Source organism: Mus caroli, chromosome 10 (assembly GCF_900094665.2).
Source record: "Mus caroli chromosome 10, CAROLI_EIJ_v1.1, whole genome shotgun sequence".
NCBI classification, from domain to species: Eukaryota; Metazoa; Chordata; class Mammalia; order Rodentia; family Muridae; genus Mus; species Mus caroli.
This window is the reverse complement of record NC_034579.1, coordinates 73,830,720-73,856,685: the sequence shown is the minus strand read 5'-3', so window position 1 is coordinate 73,856,685 and position 25,966 is coordinate 73,830,720. Positions and strand designations below refer to the sequence as shown.

The 25,966-nt window shown below is 54.0% G+C and overlaps 2 protein-coding genes across 4 annotated transcripts; one reads left to right on the top strand and one right to left on the bottom strand.

Moving 5' to 3' along the window:
- Nucleotides 1–605: 605 nt before the first annotated feature.
- Nucleotides 606–14,815, top strand: Plppr3 (phospholipid phosphatase related 3). 2 transcript variants are annotated; one of them, XM_021174340.2, is made up of 9 exons: nt 606–1,219; nt 8,931–9,116; nt 9,197–9,332; nt 9,472–9,667; nt 9,777–9,834; nt 9,917–10,090; nt 10,320–10,713; nt 14,032–14,077; nt 14,716–14,815. In XM_021174340.2, the coding sequence occupies exons 1-9, from the start codon at nt 1,145–1,147 to the stop codon at nt 14,813–14,815; spliced, it is 1,365 nt and encodes a 454-aa protein (XP_021029999.1). In that variant the 5' UTR covers nt 606–1,144. The 2 variants fall into 2 exon arrangements, with proteins under 2 accessions (XP_021029999.1, XP_029338417.1); XM_029482557.1 differs by lacking the exons at nt 14,032–14,077; nt 14,716–14,815 and having other exon boundaries at nt 839–950; nt 1,132–1,219; nt 10,320–11,721.
- Nucleotides 12,154–22,084, bottom strand: Ptbp1 (polypyrimidine tract binding protein 1). Of its 2 annotated transcripts, XM_021174341.1 has the most exons (14): nt 21,795–22,084; nt 19,999–20,029; nt 17,712–17,784; nt 17,245–17,564; nt 16,993–17,163; nt 16,796–16,906; nt 16,553–16,727; nt 16,314–16,391; nt 15,537–15,682; nt 14,465–14,498; nt 13,971–14,063; nt 13,644–13,860; nt 13,458–13,535; nt 12,154–13,375 (listed from the first exon to the last, which is right to left on the bottom strand). In XM_021174341.1, the coding sequence occupies exons 1-14, from the start codon at nt 21,800–21,802 to the stop codon at nt 13,243–13,245; spliced, it is 1,668 nt and encodes a 555-aa protein (XP_021030000.1). In that variant the 5' UTR covers nt 21,803–22,084; the 3' UTR covers nt 12,154–13,242. The 2 variants fall into 2 exon arrangements, with proteins under 2 accessions (XP_021030000.1, XP_021030001.1); XM_021174342.2 differs by lacking the exon at nt 16,314–16,391.
- Between the last annotated feature and the right edge of the window lie 3,882 nt (nt 22,085–25,966).

The following is a 25,966-nucleotide window of genomic DNA, read 5'->3' as shown; positions in this document are numbered from 1 at the left end:
AAAAAAAAAAAAAAAAAAGACAGAATCTCACTGTGTAGGCCAGGCTGGGCTGGAACTTACAACAATCCTCCAGATTCAGCCTCTTGAATACTGGGATGTCAGCTGTGTACCACTACACTCAGCTTTAAACAGAGAGTTGGAGGGTCTGTTAGCCTCCCAGTGGGTCACAAGAGTTTGTTAAGGGTATACAGTAGGCGCTCAGCAGATAGTGACTATTCCGATCTAACATCTTAGGGCCTCAGTTTGTCCCATTCAGGATGGGGTGGGGTCAACCAGTGGGTACATTTACAGGGCTGCCTCTGTGGAGAGGAAACCCTTGCAAACAGCAAGCACTGCATAAGTGCACATTACAGTCCTTTATCCTCAAGGCACCAACTGCCCAGCGTCAGGAGGGTGAGGTGGCCCTGGTGGTTGGACAGAGGAGAGGTGGGACAGGGACGAGGGGGAGAGAAGGTAGAGGACAGCCCCTCCACCCCTGTGTCTTTGTCTCCTTTCACTCAGGCGCCCAGGGACCTCACCATGGAAACGGACTCCAGCGAGTCGCGGGCACAGAAGGCGTGGGGGCCGAGGAATCGGCGACCGTGAGACGCAGGGAGGCAACTGGAGGCGCCGGGCGCGGGATCTCGCCTTCCCCACACTGCGCCGCGCGCTCCTAGGTCCCGGAGATCAACCGTGCTCGCGCAGGGCGCACAGAAGGCACGCTCAAGGGGAAGGAACGAGACCCATATTGCGGTCCCCGCGCAGGGTCGGAGACCCTGAGAACCGCAGAGTGGGAGGCGGAGGCGCCCAAGCCGGGGGCGGGGTTGGGGCGGGGCCGAGCGGGCTGCAGAACGCGCAGACAAAGAGCTCACGCGCCGCGCACCGCGCCCGGGCCTCGCGTCCTCCCACGCGGGGACCCTGGCTTTGTGTCCGCGCTTTGCAAGGGACTCCGCCCTCCTTGCTCCCGCCAGGTGAGGGAGCCGCGTGCGCGCGGGGGGGCTCCGGCCTCTCCCTTCCCCAAGTTCCCCCTCTGCTCCAGCCTCAGTTTCCCCGAGCCCTCTTGGCTAGCCCTTATCTCCCCACCTGGAGACTCCATCTGCGCACCTCCTAGTCTCCAGCCTGCCTTTGTCCCCCTGCAATCTCGGCCTACAGCGCAAACGCCACCATGCTTGCTATGAAGGAGAAGAATAAAACGCCGAAGGACAGCATGACGCTCCTGCCTTGCTTTTATTTCGTGGAGGTGAGTGGGGGTCGCGGTGAGAGGTCTTCGTGGCAGGGAGCTTCTGAGACCGTCCACTCCATGCTGCAGGAACAGGAACCCGCACCGTGGAACCAGGCCACCTGGAGTTGAGATGGGGATGAGGCTGGTTCCAAAGGCACAGGGTTTTACAGGTCGAGTAGGAGTTGCAAAGCCTCAGAAAGGTCCTTTAGAATGTGGGAACAGACCGGGGGAATGCTAGGATGCTGGGCGTTCCTTTAAGGACAGGGGTGAGAAGCTCAATTTGGGGTGGGGGGATGTGCTGGAAATTGGGGCATTGGAGGTGAACAAGCCCCAACTAATGAGGGTGGGTGGGTGCTGGGTACTTGGCTCTGCAGTATCCGAGGTGCGTCTAAATTCAAGCACTCTTCTAATGGCATGACTGTGTGCCCCACGCCCAATCTCCACCAGAGCTCGTCAACCCCTTGGTGAATCCAGCCAGCTGTGGTGGAGAGCTGAGAGCATCTAAAAATAGAAAACAATAAATGCATTCACTTGGTGCATACTAAGTGTGGAGGGTTGCGGTTTCCTTTGAATGGCAGAAGCTGTGAGCCAGGCAGAGTCTCAGAAGCCCCTGATCAGGCTGGAGCCCAGCCTTCTCTCCTCAGCAGGTGACCTGTGTGAGCCACAGAGCAATAGGGGGAATGCTTATGTCCCAAGATGACATTTAAGGGTGACTATAGCCCACTCCAAGGCTCTGCCCAGTCCCTCAGACCCACTCTCACCAGAATCCTTTGAAAATTTTTCCAGAATTTGCTTTACAGCTATTTTTTTCTCACTCAATTTAAAATGATTTTCATGTATGTCTTTAGTGCTGGCTACAGAATCCAGGACCTGGACCTTAGACCTGGGGTCTACACCTGACCACGCCCCCAACCCACTCACTGGGGAATCCTAGGCGGGCCTCCACCCTGACCCCACCTCCGCCCTTTACTGGTGGATTCTGTGCCCCCAGTTCCTCACTGGGGGATTCTAGGCAGGGGCTCTACCTGACCACGCCCCCAGCTCCTCACTGGGGCATTCTAGGCAGGGGCTCTACCTTGACCACGCCCCCAGCTCCTCACTGGGGCATTCTAGGCAGGGGCTCTACTGCTGAGCCAGGTCCTCAACCCCAATCTGGGATTTCACTCTGCAGCCTGGGCTGGATTGGAGTTTGAGATGTATCCAGGTCAGGATCTCGGTAGCTTTCTCATCTCTGCCTCCCAGGTGTTGGACATGCACACACCACCATGCAGCTGAGATCTGAGATCCCTTTTGAATTTGTGTGTCGGTGCTTAGGAGCACACCGTCCTCCGCCCCCCACCCCACGACTGATACGTATACTGAGCCAGAATGGAGGAGGAATGATGGGTGTCTTCCTTAATTGCTTTCTCACGGGGCTAAAAGCTCGCTAGAGTCTGTGTCCTCACCCTGCACACCCAACTGTGGCCACCTTGCTTTGTGGTGCGGGGGTCTTGAGGCATGTGCAAACCAACCGTTCACACCCCCCAAGGAAGTTTTCCTCTAATATATATTTTTTAAGGTTTTAAAATACTTATTTAGTGTGTGCGCATGCGTGAGCGTGTAGGTGCGTGTTCTCGTGTGTGTGTGTGTGTGTGTGTGTGTGTGTGTGTGCGCGCGCGCTTGTGTGTGTTTGTGCATGCACGCATACTTGCCATGACTCAGGTGTGGAGGTCATAGGTAACTTTCGGGAGTTAGTTCCTTCCTTCTACCATGTGGGTTCAGTGATTTTGAACAAACTCAGAGTTCGGCTTAGCAGGAAGTACCTGACCTGCTCAGCCCTCTCGCCAGCCCTATCCAAGGTTTTGATCCAGTGAGGACTTGACCTAGCAATGCACATGGGTGCCCTGGTCCTTTTCCCTGCAGTATAGTACCCGATCCTCTACACTAAGACTCTGACTTGTTTCTGAATATTCATTATCACATAGGCCTGCCCCTGAGAAAAGCGCCTGGACCAGCCTGTGTCTTCCCCCTAATGCAAGGAGCAGGTTGAGGAACCCTAGAAAATGTCTTGGGGGGAGACTAGTGCATCTTCTTTCTTAATTTCTTTTTGGTTTTGTTGTTGCTGTTGTTTTGTTTGTTTTGGTTTGTTTTTTTCGAGACTGTGTAGTCCTGGCTGTCCTAAAACTCACTCTGTAGATCAGGCTGGCCTCGAAGTCAGAAATCTGCCTGCCTCTGCCTCCCAATGTTCTTTGTTTTGTTGTTGTTGTTTTGTTTTTGATACAGGGTTTTTCTCTGAAGCCCTGGCTGTCCTGGAACTCACTCTGTAGACCAGGCTGGCCTTGAATTCACAAAGATCTGCTTCAGAGATCTGCCTCCCAAGTGCTGGGATAAAATGTGTGTGTCACCAGCATCTTTCACTGTTTATTTTGTTTATTTATTTTCATTTCAGCACATGGGTGTTTCACCTGCATGAATATCTATGCAAGGGTGTCAGATCCCCTGGAACTAGAGTTACAGACAAAGCTGGGCAGTTGTGGCATGTGTCTTTAATCCCAGCACTTGGGAGGCAGAAGCAGGCGGATTTCTGAGTTCGAGGCCAGCCTGGTCTACAGAGTGAGTTCCAGGACAGCCAGGACTGCACAGAGTAACCCTGTCTCAAAAAAAAAAAAAAAAAAAAGAGTTACAGACAGTTGTGAGCTGCCCTGTAGACAATGGGAATTGAACCCAGATACTCTGCAAGAATAGCCAGAGCTCTTAAGCACTGAGCCATCTCTCCGGCCCTGTTCTGTTTCTGTTGAGACTGATTCTCCTTAAGGAGCTCAGGCTGATCCAGAAGTCAGAGCCATTCTCCTGCCTCAGCCTCTCAAGTACTAGGATGACAGGCATGTGCTGCCACCACTCCTGGCAGAGGGAAGTGCAGCAGTTCACACGCCCTGCTGTGTTTGCCCACACTGGCACCTGGCACTGTGCGAGCAGCAGATCTTAACCAGAGTGCAGACCTACGGCTGTCTTCACACACTGTTTCTTTATCTTCAGTCCAGATGCTGGTTGCCTTCTGTTGGGAACCGAGGCTCCAACAAACGTCTATACACGGAAACTCTTACATGGAGAAGGGCATTTAGGAGCTGACAAGACAGCTCTGGTAAAGGCCTCTGCAGACAAACCTTGGGTCCCTGAGACCTGCCCGCATAATGGAAAGATAGAATAGATTCCCACCACTGTCTTCTTTTCTCCGTGCCCATACACATACACACATGCGCACAAATAAAGACAAGTAGTAACTGAGCCAGGCGGTGAAGGCACACGCCTTTAATCCCAGCACTCAGGAGCCAGAGACACACAGATCTCTGAATTCAAGGCCAGCCTGGTCTACAAAGTGAGTTCTAGATTAGCTAGATAGTGAGACCCTGGAGAGAGGAGGAGAGAGAGGGAGAAGGAGGAAGGAGGAGGTAATTTTCTCACGGGTCACAGCCCCCTACCATATTCTGCATGAGACTGTTTAAACTACATGGAAAACTCAGGGAGTAGCTTGCTGAACACAGAAGACAGTGTCAAACAGAGCATTCCTACACATGTGGTCAGCAGCGTTATAAAGCATCATCATGGCCTCGGGGACCTAGATTGGCCTCAAATTCTTTTTTTTTTTTTAAAGATTTATTTATTTATTTATTTATTTAATGTAAGTACACTGTAGCTGTCTTCAGACACTGCAGAAGAGGGAGTCAGATCTCGTTACGGATGGTTGTGAGCCACCATGTGGTTGCTGGGATTTAAACTCCGAACCTTCGGAAGAACAGTCAGTGCTCTTACCCGCTGAGCCATCTCACCAGTCCCAAATTCTTTTTTTTTTTTTTCCAAGATTTATTTCATGTATGTGATTACACTGTAGCTGTCTTCAGACACACCAGAAGAGGGCGTCAGATCTCATTACAGATGGTTGTGAGCCACCATGTGGTTGCTGGGAACTGAACTCTGGACCTCTGGAAGAGCAGGCTGTGCTTTTAACCGCTGAGCCATCTCACCAGCCCCGGCTTCAAATTCTTTATGTAGCTGAAGCTCATCCTGATCCTCCTGCCTCTCCCTCCTTAGGGCTGACGTTTCTGCATGCACTGAGCCCCAGCTCCAAGTCCAGACTGACATTTAGTCATTGAAACAGGGGCTCAGCACGTAGCCCTGGCCAAATGCTGGCCACTGCCCGGTCCTGGCTACTTAATTTTTATTCATGTTTATGGCTGTTTGTCATGAACACCACATGCATGCAGGAACCTGTGAAGCCCAGAAGAGGGCATCAAAGTCCCTGGAACTAGAGTTACAGAAGGTTGTGAGCTGCCCTGAGGATACTGGGAATCAAACAAACCCAGTTCCTCTGGCAAAGCAAGCAGTGGGGCTGGAGAGATGGCTCAACAGTGCACTGACTGCTCTTATGATGGATCCAGGTTCAATTCCCGGTACCCACATGGCAGGTCACAACTGCAACTCTGTGGCTCCAGTTCCCTCACACAGACATACATGCAGACAACACAAATGCACATAAAATGAAAATAAATTACTTAAATCTGAGAGAGAGAGAGAGAGAGAGAGAGAGAGAGAGAGAGAATGACTCTTAACTGCTGTGCCATCTCTCTAAGCAGCCTTGGCCTTGATTTTTTTCCCCCCAATACAGGGTTTCTCTGTGTAGCCCTGGCTGTCCTGGAATTTGCTCTGCAGAACAGGCTGGCCTTGAACTCAGAGATCCTCCTGCCTCTGCCTCTGGAGTGCTGGGATTCAAGGCATGTGCCACCACTGCCCCATGGCTTTGATTTAAGGCTATGTCCAGGCCTCCGTTGCCAACCCTTTCCAGTGGCTCACACTGGCTGCCTGCCCTGGGTGCATCTTGCTGTCTATTGCAGCCTGGCTGTCTGGACTCTTATCTTTTTACTCGAATAACTCTCACCTTTGAGCCAAGACAACTTAAAAAAAACCCAAGTTTTTTTATTTAAATTTTTGAACACAGGGTCTCATCCTGTATCCCTGCCTAGCCTGGAACCTGTGATGGCCTCTAATTCACAAAGATCCTCCTGCCTCTGCCTCCTAAGCATTGAGATTACAGCTTTGTGCAAGACACACCCCAAAATGACTGTTATTCCTTCCTGTTTTATAATTGGGGAAATTGGGGCACACTACAGACCCCAGGCAGCTGTTGTCACCATTTCATTCATCCAGCTGGGACCTTGCACACATTAGGAGGTCAATGAGTGCTTCCTAAGCTGCTGGTGACTGCCCACAGCTGCATCTCCAGCACTCAGAAGGAGGATGAAGGAGAATCGGGAGTTCAGGGTTAACCTCAGCGACTGAGTGAGTTTGAGACCAGCTGGAGGTGCTACAGAAATGAATCAATAAACTGGATGTTCCTTTGCCATTTACACAGCTCCCTCAGGCCACTTTTCTCAGTACCTTCAGTGACAGTCATTGCTCTGCCTGACCCCAAGAGCTCTGCTTTCAGGAGCCATGGCTCCCTATTCTTTGGAAGGGAGCAGTGATGCTGGCATCGTCCCCTGGAGTGGTGGAGACACACACCTGCAGGGTAGAAAGGACGCAGGTGTGAGTAAGGAATTTCAGCACCAGCCACATACTAGGTGATGAATGCCGAGGAAGGGACATGGAAATGCCACTAGGGAAGGCACTCTAAGGAAGGCTGGTCAGCAGGACTGACTAAGGGCACAGCCTGGTAAGGGGTGGGGCTATGAGCAGAAACCTAGGGAGGCTGGACAGAGAAGTAGGGATGGATTATATGTGTGCATGTATGATGAGTGGATGAATAGAAGGACGGATGGAAGATAGGTGAGCAGTGGACAATGAATCGATGAATGCATGGGTAAGTGAATGATAGGTGGATGGATGGATGGATGGATGGGTGGATGGATGGATGGATGGGTGGGTGGGTGGATGGATGGATGGATGGTTGGGTGGGTGGATGGATGGGTAGATGGGTAGAAAAAGGATGGGTGGGTGGATAGAAGGAAGGATGGATGGATGGGTGGGTAGGTGGGTAGGTAGAAGGATGGGTGGATGGGTGGAAGGATGGATGGACAGATAGGTGGATGGTAGAAGGGTGGGTGGAAGCTGGGTGTGGTGGCGCACGCCTTTAATCCCAGTACTTGGGAGGCAGAGGCAGGCGGATTTCTGAGTTCGAGGCCAGCCTGGTGTACAGAGTGAGTTCCAGGACAGCCAGGGCTACACAGAGAAACCCTGTCTCGANAAACCAAAAAAAAAAAAAAAAGAAGAAGGGTGGGTGGATGGATAGGTGTGTAGTTTTAAATTTTTTAATCTCAATTTTAATTTTTTAAAACACTTTACCCTTTTTTTTTTTTGTCTATCACCTACCAGAGGTAGTGGAACAGAAAGATTATTGTGATATTGGGAAAGTAGACTTGTTTGGAAATGGATTTGTTTGTTTGTTTGTTTGTTTGTTTGTTTGTTGGAGTAAATCTTATCTGTATTGTCAGGAAATTAGTAGTTTAGTTTATAGGTCAGTAGCAGCAGCTCAATCCAATTGTAAATCTTGTCAATACTTTATAGGTCGATATATTAGTAGTCTAGTTTAGTAGTGTCGAGATAATAGAAGTGATGACACAACCTAATGGAAACAGTCAGGCCTTGGTCAAACTGGCGTAAGTTAGTAGGAGGGACACAGGAAGAGTTCTTCCTTGTGTCTTTTAACAAAGTGGAGATGAGTGAAGGCAGAGATGAGTGAAGACGTGAGACTAAGAGGCATTGTAGAGCTGGCTCTATCAGTAATCCCCAAAGTCTATTGAGTCTTATTTACACTCTTCAAACATTATATGTCTTGTCTTAGTACGTGAGTTTGTCTTAGCAAAGCTCTACATGAATGTATATCAGCTGACATTACTTTGTCTTTTTGTTTTGTTTTGTTTTGGTTTTTGGTTTTTCAAGACAGGGTTTTTCTGAGTAGCCCTGGCTGTCCTGGAACTCACTCATGCTGGCCTCGAACTCAGAAATCCACCTGCGCTGGGCAGTGGTGGCGCATGCCTTTGATCCCAACACTCGGGAGGCAGAGGCAGGCAGATTTCTGAGTTCGAGGCCAGCCTGGTCTACAGAGTAAGTTCTAGGACAGCCAGGGCTACACAGAGAAACCCTGTCTCGAAAAAAACAAAACAAAACAAAAACAAACAAAGAAAAACAAACTAGAAATCCACCTGCCTCTGCCTCCCAAGTGCTGGAATTAAAGGTGTGCGCCACCACTGCCCGGCACCATTACTTTGTCATTTTGCCCGAGTTCGAGGAAACAACAAGAAGCCATCAATATATTACTAGAATTATATATTACTAGTAATTACATCAATATATTAATAGAATTTTTTTATTTTTCGAGTCTTTTATCATGTGTCTTTTTATGTGTTTGCTTTAGTAAAACATCTTTTTACCCGTAACTGGTTTAGTGAAGCACTTCTTTACAAGTCTGTCTTTTAGTAAAACAGTTTTTTTTACCAGTGTCCATTTCAAGAAAACATCCCTTTACTCCTTTGCTCAGCAGAGCAGCATCTGACACAGCTGCTCTTCCAAAACCCCTTCACTTTCCACTTGATGGTGGCAGATGGGTCTAGGTGCTGAGGAAACCACTGCCTGGGTACAGAATGGCTCTTTCCTCCTATGTGTAGTGCGGCTGCAGGGATTAGGTTGTGGATCTGTGGGCCATGCCAAGCCTGTGGTGGGCTGGTCAGTGACCCAGGCCGCTGTATGACCCCCCCAGCTACCCATCGTGGCTTCCTCCATTGTGTCTCTGTACTTCCTGGAGCTGACTGACCTGTTCAAGCCAGCCAAGGTGGGCTTTCAGTGCTACGACCGCTCCCTGTCCATGCCCTATGTGGAGACAAATGAAGAGCTGATCCCATTGCTCATGCTGCTGAGCCTGGCCTTCGCTGCACCTGCGGCCTCAGTGAGTACTTCTGCCGGGGCCCCAGGGGCTTGAGGCCCTCACTGTGACCTTACCTGACTTATCTGTCTCTGGGGGTGCAGATCATGGTCGGTGAGGGCATGGTCTACTGTCTGCAGTCCAGGCTCTGGGGCCGTGGTCCAGGGGGCGTGGAGGGCAGCATCAATGCTGGTGGCTGCAACTTCAACTCCTTCCTCCGGCGCACAGTGCGCTTTGTGGGTGAGTGGCTGCAGAACTCCCTGATCCTGCCTTGAAGCCCATTCTTGGGGCGGGGGGGGTGGGGTTATGGTGTAGACAGGCTTGGGGGAGCACCCCTCCCCCCTGCTCCCTTCCCCTGGCCTGGTCCTCTCGTCCTCAGGTGTACACGTGTTTGGCCTGTGTGCCACGGCTCTGGTGACAGATGTCATCCAGCTGGCCACCGGCTACCACACGCCTTTCTTCCTAACCGTCTGCAAACCCAATTACACCCTGCTGGGCACTTCCTGTGAGTCGAACCCTTACATCACACAGGACATCTGCTCTGGCCACGATACCCATGCCATCCTGTCAGCAAGGTGCGTTGGACGCCCCCCTCTCCCCAACACTCTGCAGTGGGTGGGTGGGAAACTCAGGCCTGGAGTGGCTGCCCCCAGACCAGCAGGATTGACATGGTGCCTGTTGTAGGAAGACCTTCCCGTCCCAGCACGCCACTCTGTCAGCCTTCGCTGCTGTCTACGTCTCGGTGAGTGATGGACCCCGATGCTGCACCCTGTGTCCACCTGTGGGCAGCAGCTAAGACCTGACCCCGCCCACCCATTGGCTAGATGTACTTCAACGCTGTTATCTCGGACACCACGAAGCTGCTGAAGCCCATCCTTGTGTTCGCCTTCGCCATTGCTGCGGGTGTCTGCGGCCTCACACAGATCACCCAGTATCGCAGCCACCCTGTGGACGTCTATGCAGGCTTTCTTATCGGTGCTGGCATCGCTGCCTACCTGGTGAGGGTTGCGGCTAAGGAGGAGGACTGAGGGAGGTGGCAGGGAGCAGGGAGGCTGAGAGGCAAGATCATCCAAGAGGTCTGGTTGGTGGCCTGGGGCCGGAGGGAAGGACCATCCTGTCACTGTTTCTGCATAGTCCCATCAGCCATAGAATGCTGGTGCCTCCCTGTGGCCTGCAGGTGGTGCCCCTGCTGGATAACAGCCTCATGCCAGCCCTTATCATCCCTAGGCCTGCCACGCTGTGGGCAACTTCCAGGCACCACCTGCAGAAAAGGTGCCTACCCCAGCTCCTGCCAAGGACGCCCTGCGAGCGCTGACACAGCGGGGCCATGAGTCCATGTATCAGCAGAATAAGTCTGTCAGCACCGATGAGCTGGGCCCTCCAGGGAGGCTAGAGGGCGTGCCTCGGCCTGTGGCTCGAGAGAAGACATCTCTTGGCAGCCTGAAGCGAGCCAGCGTGGATGTGGACCTGCTAGCCCCACGCAGCCCCATGGGCAAAGAGGGCATGGTCACCTTCAGCAACACACTGCCCCGGGTCAGCACGCCCTCGCTGGATGACCCTGCACGGCGCCACATGACTATCCACGTGCCCCTTGATGCCTCCCGTTCCAGGCAGCTTATCAGTGAGTGGAAGCAAAAATCCCTGGAGGGCCGTGGCCTGGGTCTGCCTGATGAGGCCAGCCCTGTGCATCTGCGGGCCCCAGCAGAGCAGGTGGCAGAGGAAGAAGAGGAAGAGGAGGAGGAAGAGGAGGAGGAGGAGGAAGAGGAGGAGGAGGAAGGGCCTGTTCCACCCTCACTCTACCCTACTGTCCAGGCTCGGCCAGGCCTTGGGCCCCGAGTCATCCTGCCTCCAAGGCCAGGGCCCCAGCCCCTCGTACACATCCCTGAGGAAGGTGTTCAGGCTGGAGCTGGCCTGTCACCCAAGAGCAGCAGCTCATCAGTGCGGGCCAAGTGGCTGTCAATGGCTGAGAAGGGTGGGGGTCCAGTGGCTGTGGCTCCATCCCAGCCCCGGGTAGCCAACCCACCCAGGCTACTACAGGTCATCGCTATGTCCAAGGCGGCAGGGGGCCCCAAGGCTGAGACAGCTTCATCCTCCAGTGCCAGCTCTGACTCTTCCCAGTACAGGTCCCCGTCAGACCGTGACTCTGCCAGCATTGTTACAATTGATGCCCATGCACCTCACCATCCAGTCGTGCACCTGTCTGCTGGTAGCACACCCTGGGAGTGGAAGGCTAAAGTAGTGGAGGGCGAGGGTAGCTATGAGCTGGGGGACCTGGCACGCGGCTTCAGAAGCAGCTGTAAACAGCCTGGAATGGGCCCAGGGTCTCCAGTCAGTGATGTGGACCAGGAAGAACCCCGGTTTGGGGCAGTGGCCACTGTCAACCTGGCCACTGGGGAGGGTCTGCCCCCACCAGGTGCAAGTGAAGGGGCCCTAGGTGCAGGCAGCAGAGAATCCACCCTGAGGCGCCAGGTGGGCGGGCTGGTGGAAAGAGAAGTGGAGGCTGAGGCAGAAAGTTATTATAGGAGGATGCAGGCCAGAAGGTACCAGGACTAAGCCTGGCAAAACTGTGATGGGGGGTTAGGGGAGCTGGGGGTGTCTACAGCCCCACCAATAAAAACTTATACTATTACGTGGTCTGTAGTTTTTTTTAAGATTTAATTTGAGTACACCGTAGCTGTACCAATAGATGGTTGTAAGCCTTCCTGTGGTTGTTGGGAATGGAACTTAAGACCTCTGCTCACTCAGGCACAAAGACTTACTATACTTAAGTACACTGTAGCTGACCTCCGACACACCAGAAGAGGGCATCAGATCTCATTGTGGTTGGCTGTGAGCCACCATGTGGTTTGGATTTGAACTCAAGACCTTTGGAAGAGCAGTAGGCACTACCCACTGAGCCATCTCGCCAGCCCTTGTCATCCTTTGTGCTCCATGGTACCACATGTGGAAGACTTCCACCATCCCCCCACCGCCCAATGACAGGCAGGAGTGCAAGACACAGGTGTTTATTGAATCCAGGCCCAGCCTGGCCTACAGCTCAGAATGAAGGGCTCAGGGAAGACAGAGGTTATAAAACTGCTTTAATGGAAAGCCCCCCCTCCCCCCAATACACCATCTGGGATGGGGTAGATGTGGCCAGGGCTGGCCCCAAGACAATACTGAGCCTGTAGTCTGTTACCAAAATATACATCTGTCACCATAAAAAACTGCTGCACCGCCTCAGCCCCACAGGTATAAAATCATAAATATTTACACTCTTCCACGCCTTTCACAGAACCAGGGTGCAGGGAACCCCTCCCATAGAAACAGGCTAGGATGGAGGTGGCTGTGCAGGAGGGACATTAAGGCCTAGAGGTCAGCCCCTCAACTGGGCACAGGCAGAGGCGGGCAGAAAACAAAACTTTGGTCCAAAATTTTGAAGGTAGAAACCCACAAGTCTCAGAGCTTTTTTTCCAGCCCTGGCCTGGGCCCACCTGCAAGTTGGTCACTGGAAGGAAGGAGCTCAGGGGACACAGAAGCTCAGAGTACACACATACAATTGTATCATTGCTATAAAAAGTTACTTAAAACTATATCTCTTGCATATAAATGGAAAAGATTCGGGTATTTGGTCAAGTGGAAATATTGCTAGGCACAGGTGTCTGTGACCACACGGAATAGAATACAAAGGTCACAATGAGGCTCGGCAGCTGAGGATGGCCTGGACCCTCTCTGGGTTGGCCAGGGACATGGGAGAATCATGTCACTTGATTATAAGGGTGTAGGGGAGTGACCCCAGCTCTTACACAGCATTGGGAAGCCTATGTATAGGCCACCTGGCTCACCTGCAGGTCTAGAGACAACTGGTGGCCTTAGAGGGTGGGTGTAAGGCCATGAGGCACGCTGGTTTGTAAGGCACAGAAAGCGGCTGTGTTTGGGGCACCGCTGTGGCCTCACGCCTGAGCCCCTCAAGGCATGGTGCTGGGATTGACTGGGCCTCTGGTCCAAGCCATTTCCTGCCACTGCAGAGTGGGCTAGATTTAATTTTTTTAAAAACAGGTAAACTGATCTCTCTTTAAAAAAATAAAATCTCTGGTCTGTAAGGTCACTTCAGCTGCTTTTTAAAGTGGCTTTTCTGGAATGGTGGAAGCTGACGCAGGCCCACAGGCACCTAGATGGTGGACTTGGAAAAGGACACTCGCAGGTGGTGGTTCTCGCCCAGGTCATGGTTGTGCAGTTCAATCAGCGCCTGCACTGCCTCCTCCACAGAGCCCATCTGGATCAGGGCCATCTTGCGGTCCTTCCTGCAGGGGTGGAGTAGGGGGGTAGTGAGCTAAGCCAGCAGGTTTGGGGCAGGGTGGAGGGTGGAGGGAGGGCTTTACTCACTGGAAGAACTTGAAGCCTTTGACCACACCACCATTGCTGGAGAAGAGGCTCTTGAGGTCATCCTCTGACACAGAGGGCCTGTAGAGACAGACGGGAGCCATCTGCCTGGGCTCACATGGGGATGGGATGGGGGAGATCAGGAGCCCTTCGTGGCCCACCCACAAACAAGACCTCTGGCTGACTTACGGGATGTTGGAGAGGTGCAGGGTAGCGGAGGGTGGAAAGATGTTCTGGAAGTTCTTGGAGCCTGGTTTCTTGAAGCGGTGCAGCGGGGAGCTGCCATAGTCCTTGGTCAGGCCCTGGTCCTCCTGACCCTCCCGAGGCAGCTGCACACTCTGATGCTTTGACAGTGTGATGCGCACTGACTTCCCGTGCAGCTTGTGCCCGTTCAGGTGGCTCATGGCTGGACAAAGGATGGAAACCATGAGCGGCAGGACACTCTGCCACTGCTGCCCTACCCCCAGGTGCAACCAAAGCGGCAAGCACAAGCCTGTGCCCTGTGGTGGTCCTCACCCAGCTGGGCCTGGCTGCCGTCTGCCATCTGCACAAGCGCGTTCTCCTTCTTATTGAACAGGATCTTCACCCGCTGCACATCACCGTAGACGCCTTGGAAACCCAGGGTAAGAGTCTTTAAGCTGTCTGGTCTCCTAACCTCTCCCACCCACTCATTACCCACCCGTTGAGTCCCCAACTCCCAGTGGGCCAGGTCTGTTTAGTGGGCACTGGGAGCCTGTGTCTCACAGCCCAAGGCCTGCTAACACTCGCTGCGCTCCGGCAGTCTCAGACTCCAGACAGCTGTCAGAACAGCCACGATCACATGCTACTGACACGCTTAGCTCTGGAAGCATGCAGGGTGGTAACCATGCGTGTCTACTCAGTACAATCCGCAAACCGGAAGCAAACCACGGACCGAGGCAGAAGGCCAAACACAAACTCAATAGTACATAGCAGGGTGTAAAATAACCAATTAAAACGAAACCAAGGTAATAAAAGGGAGAATAACATACCGAAGAGAATAAAGAGGCTTTGGGGTGTGACTCTCTTTAGAGACAGCAGAGGAAGGCAGCAGGGGACAGGGAGAGGGAGAGGTCAAGGGGGCGAGTGCCAATCGTCCACGAGGAAGACAGTCCCCGCAGGCGAGCAGGTTCATGATGATGAAGTTGTCAGGATGTTAATATTCAAGGGCAGGTTGGTTTCCGGAGAGCGGGTTTGAGAGGGGAGTTTTGTTTTTATTGATTTATGTTTTGTTTGTTTCAAGCAACAACAGGAAGCAGAAGAACCGTGCAGTCAGTTGGCAAAGAAATTCCGGATCAGGCAAGAAAAAAAATGGGAGGGGAGGGGAGGAAAGAAAAAAGTAGCAAAACACAGGTCAGTAAATACGTAGGAAACGAGGCAGTGTTCGCACGCACCCAAGCACGCACTCACTCACTCTCATACACACACATTCACACATGCAAGGAGAAGCACTGCACGCAGGCTGGAGGACCGTGGGCCAGCACTGCGGCTGAGACTAAGGACTGAGGCAAGGAGTGGCGCCTGTCAGTTCCCAGGTGGCAGGCTGAGCTCAGGACTCAGGCTGAGCCAGAGAGAACTGGCTGGAACAGGGCCAGCATGGAGCTCCACAGGAGCCAAAGAGCAGCCTGAGGGACTGCGTGCACAGACCTGTTCCTGGAAAGGCAATGCTGAGCCTCAAGGGCTACCTGGGCTCTACAGAGCACCAGCCAGAGACAGCCTGGTCAGCACCAGCCTGAGCCACCACCTCCCTTCCGAACTCTCAGGCCTCCTTGCCATGCCCCAAATTAACAGACTGTCTGTACAGCAAGGAAAACACCGCGGCTCTGAGCACTGAGGGCCAGGGTGCGAATGGAGCTGAGAGGAAAACAGAAAACCTCAGAGCGGCTGGGAAGGAGCGGAGGCCAGCAGCGGCAGATAGATGGGCAGCACACCTGTACCCACACGGCGCCTGGGACACCCAGAAACCCTGCTTGCCATCCAGTACGCTCCCCCACCCTGACTTGTGGTCAGTCAGCACCCCACCACTACTCCATGTACAGGCAGAACACAGTAATACCCACATACCTCAGGGTTCAGGTTGCTGACCAAAAGGACGGAATTCCCAGCACCTGCCAACCCTGGGATGGCAATGCGGCTGGCCGCAGCAGCAGCAGCAGCAGATGGGATAGCCAGGGGGGCCAGGGCTCCATGGACATTAGGGACAGAGAGGCCTGCAAAGGAAGGTAGTACAGATGTGAGCCTGGGTGTCTGCACCAAGATGGGACAGGTCTCAAACACAGCCACGAGGTGTCGCCTGGCTATGGCCTGCACAAGAGGCCACACACTGCCTGACTCCACGGCCAGTCCAGGTGTGATCAGACTGCATGCGCCCAATAGCACAAAAGCTCTGGTTGACACTGGCCCTCTGCAAGCAGGGCCTGCCACAGATCTGCCCGGCTGTGCACGCATGCGGCGCCCATTCCTCCATGCATGCTCCGGCGGCACGCGGAGGCCCGAGGCCCATGCTCCTCAGCTATGGAGGCCACTTGCTTACCAGGCCATTATATTCAATCTACTAGGGACACTGCGTCCTCGTCCTCGCCAGAGGTGCTTGAAGGGAACCAGACCAAAGACTGAGTGATTAGAGGCTTGTTGGTAATGCCAGCACAGGGCACCTGGCCCAGCCCTGCCTGAGACTACCCTGCCCTAGCTGCCTGTGGATGCTTCTGGAGGCCCCTTCCCCTCTCCCCAGAAGGAAGGGGGCCTGGGGCCTGACACTTGGGGCCAGTGGCATCCCAGTCTATGGGCAGTTATGGGGCTGTGTGGGCATGCAGGCGCTGGGGTCAGGATGAGCGTGAATACCTGCGGCCTGAGGGATGGCAAAGGTGGGAGGGAACCCGGCTCCTGCATACGGAGAGGCTGACATTATGCCGGGCGCACCTAGAAACAAACAGACACTAATCACGGCACCTCACCTCACGGCTGGGCCAGGCACAGGCAGGACTGCTGAGTGGCTGGGCTGTGCAGTGCCAGGGTGCCCTGACAGCTAGGTGGCCTGTCCCACCCCTATTCATTTGGTGTGTCTCAGTACAGCATCTTACCAAAGGCTGCTGCCATGGTCTGGTCTAGTGAAGGCTGACTGTCTCCAGAGGGCAGGTCAGGTCGCGTGTAGTCTCTGCTCTTATCATTGTTGTACTTGACATTGAGACTGGTGAGCTTGGAGAAGTCGATGCGCAGTGTGCAGCAGGCGTTGTAGATGTTCTGGCCATCCAGGGACTGTGGGGAGACATAGGTGAGTGCGTGGGCCAGTCATAGGATTGCCCACCCAAGCAAGTCCTACTCACCAGCTTGGCATGCTGGGCGCTCACAGGGTCAGCATACTGCAGCAGTGCCTGGAACTGGTTGTTCTTGGTGAACGTGATGATCTTCAGGACGGTGCCAAACTTAGAGAAGATCTGCAAGAGAGGATGTGTGAGCTCTAGCTGGGGCCGGCCAAGTGGGGATCCAGGCACCAGGTGCAGGGCACGCACCCACCACCTACCTGGTGCAGCACGTCCAGGGTCACTGGGTAGAAAAGGTTTTCCACAATGATCCTGAGCACTGGGCTCTGGCCTGCCATTGCCATTCCTGCATCCACGGCAGCAGCAGAGGCTGCCAAGGCCAGGTTTCCAGACTGGACGGAGTTTACAGCCTGCAGGGCTGCCTGGGCACGCTGTGGAGGAACCACCATGAGCTGTGACCCAGGCCTGAGAGAGGGAGCTTGGCCACCCACCCACCTGCCCAGCAGACATACTGCCTGGTTGGGCGAGCTGTCGGTCTTGAGCTCTTTGTGGTTGGAGAACTGGATGTAGATGGGCTGTCCACGAAGCACTGGCGCTACCGATGTATAGTAGTTAACCATAGTGTTGGCAGCCTCCTCTGTGTTCATTTCAATGAAGGCTTGGTTCTTCCCCTTCAGCATAAGAAGGTTGGTAACTTTTCCAAAGGGCAGCCCTAGGGAGATGACCTCGCCCTCAGTGACATCGCTGGGCAGCTTTCTGACATGGATGACTCTGGAAGGGACTCCTGCGCTCCTGTTGTCACCTTTGAACTTCTTGCTATCGTTTCCATTGGCTGAAAAGGGATAGGTGCACTTGGGAGGCTGCATGCGAGCCTCCTTCCTGCCTCTGCCAGGTCCTTTCTCCCAGCTCGCCCTGCACCTGTCCTGCAAGGCAGGACTCCCTAGGGCACCCAGGCCAAGTAGCACCCAGGCACTCTTACCTGCTGAGGCAGAGCTGCTCATGATGAAGGGGCCGTTGCTGACACACGTGGAGAAGAGCTCGTCGGATCCCCGCTGGGAAGAGAGCATGGGCTCAGCTCCAGGCTGATTCCTTTCCTGCACTCCCCCCACTCGCACAGTGCCCCAAGCCTTTGGCTTTGGTGCTCACTACCAGCCACTGCTGTCACTTCTAGGGCCCTGTGCCAGCAGCCATGTGGGAGGCCCCTTCCTGGCGGGTTGTCTGTCTAGAGTGCACAGCTGTAGGCCTCACGGTACCCTCCCGGCAAAGCTGCTTGGCAGTTTCCAGAGAAACAAGGTGGGGCCCTACTGCTGCCCCAGCTCTGGTGTCCTATCATCTTCCAGAAGGAAAAGGGACTGACTATGCTTATACCTTTGAGTACCATCCAGGGGTAGAAGCAGCTCACTCGGGACCTCCTAAACTGACCCCATGGCAAGGACAACCCCTCCTTAGAAGCAATTTATTCATTATTTTAGCCGAACCAACCCTGGATATCACAGAAGAGACTTCAATCAGGACAGCAAATGAGGCAGGACATGGCACCCAGAGTAAGCCTCAGACAGAGGCTTCATGAGACAGAGCTCTCTGGCTGTCCCCTCCCAGGCAGCCAGACCCTGAAGGTAAACACTCAGGGACTCAGGACCATATTCTTCCAAGGACCACCCCCCTCCCCCCACCGCCCCATCACTGCCCACCCAACACGGTCTAGGGCACTGGTCTGGATCCTCCAACAATGCCAGCCTATGAAAGAAGCAGGGCGCCCACAGTGAACTGACAGGTCTAGACTGCACAGCCAGCACCTGCCATGCCCACTCCTCACCCTCGTTGGAAAGGGTGAACGAAACCCAAGCCTCTCACAACCTGCACCACTCGGAAGCATCCTACCCAGTCCTGGCCATACTGAGGTCTCAGGAGCGAGGGCTGCTGATGGGGTCTTGGACCTGCCCTGCCTGGTAGACAAGACCATGACATGCAAGCTCAGAATCTCATGTCCATATCACTTGAGCTTCAAAATCCACTTCCTTCAGGCCACCATTTATTTACCCACGAAGTCCCTTATACTGACCTTAGTGGGGGTGGCTTCCGTCTGGGCAGGGCAACAGAAGCAGTACTTACTTCCTGCAGCTCTGTTCCTGGCAGGCTGCCAGAGCCCTAACAGTCTCCCCATAGAGGCCAGGGAGCCCACTTACAGTCAGAGGAAACTCCAGCCACCTAGGCCAAGCCAACAGCCCCAACCATCTAGGCAGACAAAAGCATGATACCACAGCACGGGAGAGGCCCTGGTCAGCCCAGCCTTCCCAAATGCTTGCTATAGAGATATAGTCCCAATCTACTTGCAATCCCAGAGCAAGAAGCCTGGCCCATGTATCCACCTGGAGCTCCCTGCTAACTTGCCCAGTATGCCCTCTGCGGCTAGCTAGAATTGAGTCCCGTGGAGACAAGTAGCCATGGGGCATTCCAGGTCAGCAGCAGCTTTGCCCAAACATACCCTGTCACCTGCAGGTCTGGGCCTAAACTAAGTGGGGCTCCCCCCCACTGTTGAACACAGACTTATCTGAGGGAAGATCACCAGGCAGGTGGAGACAGCGTCCACTCACAGAAAAGTCAAACTAGTCCAGACAGCAGCCTGGTAGCAAATCAGATGGCAGCAGCTGAGATGGCCTTTGATGGAGAAACCCCAAACTCCAGGCAAATCTAAATCTAAATAGCCCACCTAACACAGTAAGACCAACCCTGACACAAACACACCTGCCATGCCATTTCAAGACTCAGCATACCTGCAACCCTTCTAGCTCCAGGCTTCAGCCCAAAGTACTGTTGAGACTGAGATCTCCCCAGACACTCAAGAAGCTGAGGCAGGAGTCACCCGCCAGAGAGCAGGCCTGAGAACTGCTTGGACAGCACAGGAAGACAACACCAAATGGGTGGTAACTCAGTCTCACCTTAGAACATGCCACAGCTTTTCAAACCAAACTCACAGAGGAAACACCAAATGGAGTGTCCATAGGCCTGAACTAGCTGCTTAGATGAAGGCAGCAGGGCAGGACAAGGCAAAGCCAGCCAGAAAGAGGCCAGCACAAAGACAGAATCACCAGACCCACAAAAGGGTCCTAAGCCCCCAAAACTCTTGGACGGCAGCTCTACGTGCATCCATACTATCTTCTGCCACCGAGTCTTTATAGACCCTGGACTAAGGCAGGCTCCTCTGCAATAAGCAAGCCTTTATCTCTGACTACAATGGGGTACAATGCCAAGCTAGAGACACCTACCTTTGTACCGACTGCTATGTCTGGGACGATGCTGTGGAGAGAAAAGTAGACATCAGCACTGTGTGGCCTGTAGGGCCCTCTGCCAGTCTGGCTTAGAAAGGCAGGGAAGTGAGCCATCCATTGAGTCTCAACTTGAAAGAGGGCCATCATTGTCCTTGAAGACCCTCCCTTCTTCCACACAGGACCCAGACCCTGCCTTTCAACACATTAAATCCAGTTTTAGTACAGGGGAAAAAAAAAAGCCCAGTTTTTACAAAGCATACCAGTGATCTGGGTCAAAACTCAACTCCTGAGCATCCTACAACGCCAGGGAGCATGAAATGTAGGTAAGGAGCAGCCCAAGACAGTGCTTCCTGATGGGGGCTGGGAGCTCCAGGGCCAGACTGCTGATGGCAGGCAAAGTGGCCTTGTTACCATCTACAAACCAACAGAGCTGCCGGGATACACCCTAGGTTACTGATCAACCCCAGCCCCTCGTGACTGCACCCTGCCGCCTCACACCTAGCCTGCTTACAGGCAGCAGCAAGCCTACCACAGCTGGCAAGTTACCAAATGGCTCTCAGAGGTCTGCCTCGTGAAGAGATTCCACCAGAAGTGGTGGCTGGGGTATGTGTACCCCTCTGCTTGGCTTACTGTTTTCAAAGAGTCTTTTGGGACATTTCTCTGCACTCCCTTCTAGAACTCACTTCGATCTGCCTATCTCTGGCAGGATTAAAGGTGTGCACCACCACACCCCGCTCAAAGATCCTCGGTAAGTTGCTCAAAGGAGGTAACTGGAGACTCCTGTCTGTCATCTCAGCACTTAGAAGGCTGAGGCAGGAGAATTGCCATAGGTACTGAGCTTGAAGTTAGGCCAAACTACTTTTCAGAATCGTGTTAAAAGGAAAAAGGAAAGCCGCTTACTAAGCCTGGTGACTCAAAGCGCTAGGGAGGTTAAGGTGGGGAAAATCAGGAATTCAAGGCTAGTCCTTATCCAAAAGCCAAACAAAAAGTTTCAACAAAAAAAAATCGGGGCCTGTTGACGCAGGCCTTTAGTCCCATCACTACGCAAGCAGAGGCAAGCGGATCTTTCAGACCAGCCTACAATGAGATCCGGTCTCCAAAACAAACCGAAAACTACAAAAAAGTTGCCAGTGGAGGGGGCATCCGGGAAGCATGTGGGAGATACGGATGCCAGGCCGGCGCCAACACCGGAGACCGAACTGAACCTTACTCTGGCCCACCCGCCCCTCCGATGGGGGGCCCTGGAAGCCTCCTCCGGACACCTCCCCCGAGGCGGGAAGGGCGGGCGCGTTCGGCACAGGCCCACGCACGCGCGCTCACCGGGGCGCGCGCCCTAGTACGCGCGCGCACCCGGGGTCGCATGCGGCGTGCGAAGCGACATTGCTCGGGGTACAGGGCGAGCCGGCCCGGATTGGAGAACGGCAGGCGGGAAGGATCGCTGCGGCCGAGCCGCTCCGAGTGAGCGCGCCTCACCGGAGGGAGCGCGCGTGCACGCAGAGGGCGGGAGGGGGGCGCTGGGTTCCTCCGGATGAACCGCGCGGGCACCGGAAGTGCGCTGGGCGAGGGGCTTAAGGGGAGCCGAAATCTGGGTGCGGTCGCCCTAAGCCAGCCGGCTTCCTTAAGGGCCTCAGACGCCCGAGGTTCCGAGCGCGCCACGCGGATCAAGGCCACCCGCGCGCGCGCATCGCAGCGGTTAGAGGGATCGGCGGGGGCCAAAAGTCCGCGCGCGCGGCAGCGATGGCTGGGACGGAGCGGTGAGCGGAGCGGCGTGCGAGGGGCGCGGCAGGACTTACCCGTCCATGGCACACGGAAGAGACCCGCGGGGAACGGAGCGGAGGCGCAGGAATAGCAGAAACCGACCCAACGGCTCCGAGTTATAGACTCACAAGATGGCGGAGACGCCCGCACACGTCCCCCGCGCGCGATCCTCATTGGTTCCCGCTGCGGTCTGTGGGCGTGGTCAACTCCGCCTGCCCCCGCTAGGGCCTCCTATTGGTCAAAAGGTTACTCCAAGGGCGAAACGCATCCAGACAGCAGACGGTTATTGGGCGGGACGGCCGTCAGTCAAGACGGAAGACGGAAACGGCCGGTGGGGGAGGGGGAGGGCGTGAATGAGTAGGCGCACGTGATACCATCTGAGCCAATGAACGAGCCTTTGTTCGACCTGTGGGACGCCATCTTGAGAGTGGGTACGTGGCGGGTCAGACGCAGAGAAGCGTGCATTCTGGAGGTTGCCTCCATATTGCAAGCGGGCACTGGAAGCCGTTGGCCTCCAACGTGAGAGTAAAGCAAGCTGCTTCGCCATCTTAGAAACGGGCAGAAAACCCCGTATTGCCCTAGCTTGCTTGTGGTCACGTGGCCAGAACTTGGCCTTTCAACCGAGTTTTTCCTGGACTAGATCGCAACGAGGTGGAGGCCACGTGCTTCACAGACGCAGTCGCGACTAGATTGTGAATCATCTCTTTCCGTCTTTTGTCTACCCACAGAAGCCAAGCTCCACCTGTGTCGCAGGGATGGGGAAACCGAGGAAAGGAACCGCAGTGTGGCTGGTTCTGCCTATAGCTGGGGAAACGAGGCTACAAACTCAGCAGCGGCAGAATCCACTGGAGGGACGAAACTCCGCCCTCTTGTACCTTCACCCCCGCAGCCAGGATTCTGCCTTCCAGTTCTGGGGTATCACAAAGCAAGACGGGTTTTCCAAGGCCTAGTGCAGGCTATAAAACAGAGATCCTTTGGTAGGACTCACAAAGGCACAAACTATTCGGATTCTTGTCTGCCTGGTTATCTGCTAAAAAAAAAAAAAAAAAAAAAAAAAAAGGCCAGGCAAGGGGGAAAAGTTTCTCCGCCCTGCACGGGAGGTGAGCCCAGCACTGGCCTCCCTTTTCTGTAATCCAGGGCTCGCGGGAGGCGGAGGAAAGGGGCTGGCGGCTATACTGGTTTCCTTGCAGATCTGGCCAGGGTCCCAACAGCCTTGGAGCCCCAACGCGGGCTTGGTGCCAGAGGATTCCAGCCTGGATTAGGGGCGGCTGCCGATTTCCATGGAGGCCGCGCCGGGAGTGAGGTCTTTCAGGCCCCAGCCAGCCGGCACAGCAGCTAGCTTGAAGGCCCAAAATCACTAATCAGGACCGTCTCGCGGATTTAGAAAACACACGCACACAACAAGGCATAGGACTTGAGCCCTCTGGGACTCCCAGCAGGTGCTGGCTGGACCATCAGGGATAAGGTTGGCTGCCAGTTTTTGTTCTCTGGGTGGCTGGTGCCAAGCAGGAGCCCCACCCTCAGAAGCTAACCTGCATGGGTGGCTGCCAGTGAAGTTGGAGGCTGCTGATGTCCAAGGAGCACAGGTCTACACTAGCAGAGTTTGTTGAAAGCCACTTCAGAGACCTCCCAGAACCTTTCTTATGAAAACTGTTTGTGTGTAGCCCTGGCTATACCGAACTCCCTTGCTGGCCTCTAAGGCTCAGAGATCTGCCTCCTGAGTTAATGGCCTGCCCCACCACGCCTGGCTTCCCGGAACCACTGAATGGTCTTGTTCACCTTCAATTCCTTACCTGCTTCCTGATCCGAATCAGACCTCCATTACTCAGTGGGGAACGTTTCATTCCGAATCTCAACCCCGCACTGCAGAGACCCAGCCTGAGGTTGGCCTCACTTAGATAGATCCACTGCCCCTGCTTCCTGAGTGCTGGAATCAAAGGTGTGTGCCGCCATGCCTAGCTAGAATTGTTTTTGAGACAAATTCTCAACTTTGTGACCCAGATTGTCCAGGAATTCATATCTCAGACTGGCCTCAAGCCAGCAGTGATTGTCCTGTTTCCGAATCCTGAGGTGAAATGACAGGTCTGTGCCTCTATGCCTAGCCAGAGTGAGTTCAAGACCGGGTTGGGCAACATAGTAAAGAGGGCAGGAGACGGGGAGGGGGAACCTCTGCTTTGAACCCCCCCACCCCCCAAAGAGGGCCTAGGGGTGTGGCTCCAGGGTGGAAACTCAGCCTAGAATTCCCCAATGAGTTGAGTGTGGCTCAGGGGTGGAGCCCCAGCCTAGAATGCCTCAATTAGGGGCTGGGAGCATGGCTCAGCATTAAGACATAGGCCCAGCACACAGGAGACCCTGGCTTCCTTTTCCAAAGCTACCAGAGCATATTTTTAAAACGATTAATGTTTTGTGTTGCTGCTGTGATGCAGCGCCCACAATGGACTGCCTCTAACGTCACAGATGTGGGCCTTGCATCTGGAGCCCAGAAGTCTGAGGCCTGGCTTTGCACAGGAAGTGCCTTTTCTGCGTCTCCCAGACTCTGGAGCTCCCAGTGTCCGGGACTTGTGACAAAGTCCCTGTGTGTGTTTCTGTCTTCAGACTGTCTTCTACTAAATCCGGCCTGAATAATTTCAGTTTCGGGACCCTGAACTGCATCTACAAAGAATCTTTGTGATGCTAGGGCTGGAGCTCACTCCCACTCCACCCAACTAGACCGGTGTTTGCTGCTCACTGATCATGCCCAGGGCCCCAAGCCACATTCATGGGCTCTGGGGAACTCGGAGATGTCTTTTTGGAGGCCATCGCTGGTCACAGTAACCCATCTCATGGTTGCGAATGGCTTTTAGTCCCTGCAAAAAATGCCTGGCTTAGGAAGCCTGCACCCCAAGTGTCCTCAAGTGGGCTGGATTTTGGGAGAACCATGGTTTAGTGACCAGTCATTTTTACTGCCTCCCTGTCTCTGCAGAACACCTGCTGGGGAAGACTGCATCTTTTACTTCTTCCACATGGTTGGCCTGACTTTGTCTCCAGCCTGCCCAGCGCCCGCCTCAGCCTTGCCAGCTGCTGCTCATGAATGATTGAGGTGAGGAGGGACAGCTCACCTGGCCTTTGTCTGAGAGGCACACTAGCCTGCTTGTTACCAGGGAAAATGATACTCCCCTGTAGGAGGAGATGGAGGCAGGGGTGAGGGGCCCGCAGAGCCAGGGCCAAGTGAAACTCTCAGAACAATACAAGGAAGATAGACACAAGCCTCAGTTTATTCCTCTATAAAAGGAAACACGGCCAGTGTCCCCACCAAAGGAAATAGTCTACAGGTTGTTATTTCTTGTTTGTTTGCCTTGCTGGGGATGGAATCCAGGACTTCAGAACTGCTGAGCCCCTGTTGTCATGGTTACTGGGGGGTCTAGGAAGGAACCTTGAAGGCTGGGACCCTCCTGTCTTAACCTCTCAGAAACATGACCCGACTGGCCTGGGCCACCACACCCTGCTGCTTGTGTGTGAATTATAAATGTTTGTTTGTTTCTTTGTTTTCAAGACAGGGTTTCTCTGTGTAGCCCCGGCTGTCCTAGAACTCACTCTGTAGACCAGGCTGGCCTCGAACTCAGCAATCTGCCTGCCTCTGCCTCCCGAGTGCTGGGATTATAGGCATGCACCAGGCGTGATGGTGCACACCTTTAATCCCAGACTTGGGAGGCAGAGGCAGGCGGATTGCTGAGAGTTTGAGACCAGGCTGGTCTACCTGGGAGAGATCCAGAACAGCCAGGGCTCCAGAGACTCAAAACAACAACAACAACAACAACAAACCCTTTTTTTTTAAGTTGTATATGCATGGTGTTATATAAGGATCCCTTCCCCATTTCCCAGATCTCTACTGGACAGTTTAGTCCAGGGTCGGAGTCTGGGCTGAGGAGATCCACTGAAGGGAAGTTTCACACTTTTACCCTTCTAACCCCAGGGTTCAAGGAAGACCCCGTGAGATGAGTTCCATCCCTGGGCCCCGCACAGTAGAACATGAGTACTGTGTGCCACAGTGCATGAGCTCACAGACACACAGAATAACTAGATGCTGGGAACAAAAAATTGTTCTTGAAGATTCAGGGGGACTCAGAACTTTCAACTCCGCACCCCCAGCAAACCTCTGTTGACCAAGATAGAAGCAAATGACAGCTGAGTCCTTTTCCTATCTGTCCATGTTTAGACCTCTCCACCC

Coding starts and splice junctions, on each gene's coding strand:
- Plppr3 (XM_029482557.1), top strand. CDS start 1,145: ATGCTTGCTATGAAGGAGAAGAATAAAACGCCGAAGGACAGCATGACG. Junction 9,668..9,776: donor CATGCCATCCTGTCAGCAAG/GTGCGTTGGACG, acceptor TGCCTGTTGTAG/GAAGACCTTCCCGTCCCAGC. Junction 10,091..10,319: donor CTGGCATCGCTGCCTACCTG/GTGAGGGTTGCG, acceptor TATCATCCCTAG/GCCTGCCACGCTGTGGGCAA.
- Ptbp1 (XM_021174341.1), bottom strand. Junction 17,565..17,711: donor GAGCAGCTCTGCCTCAGCAG/GTAAGAGTGCCT, acceptor ATCCCTTTTCAG/CCAATGGAAACGATAGCAAG. Junction 14,064..14,464: donor AAGCCTCTTTATTCTCTTCG/GTATGTTATTCT, acceptor TGGGTTTCCAAG/GCGTCTACGGTGATGTGCAG.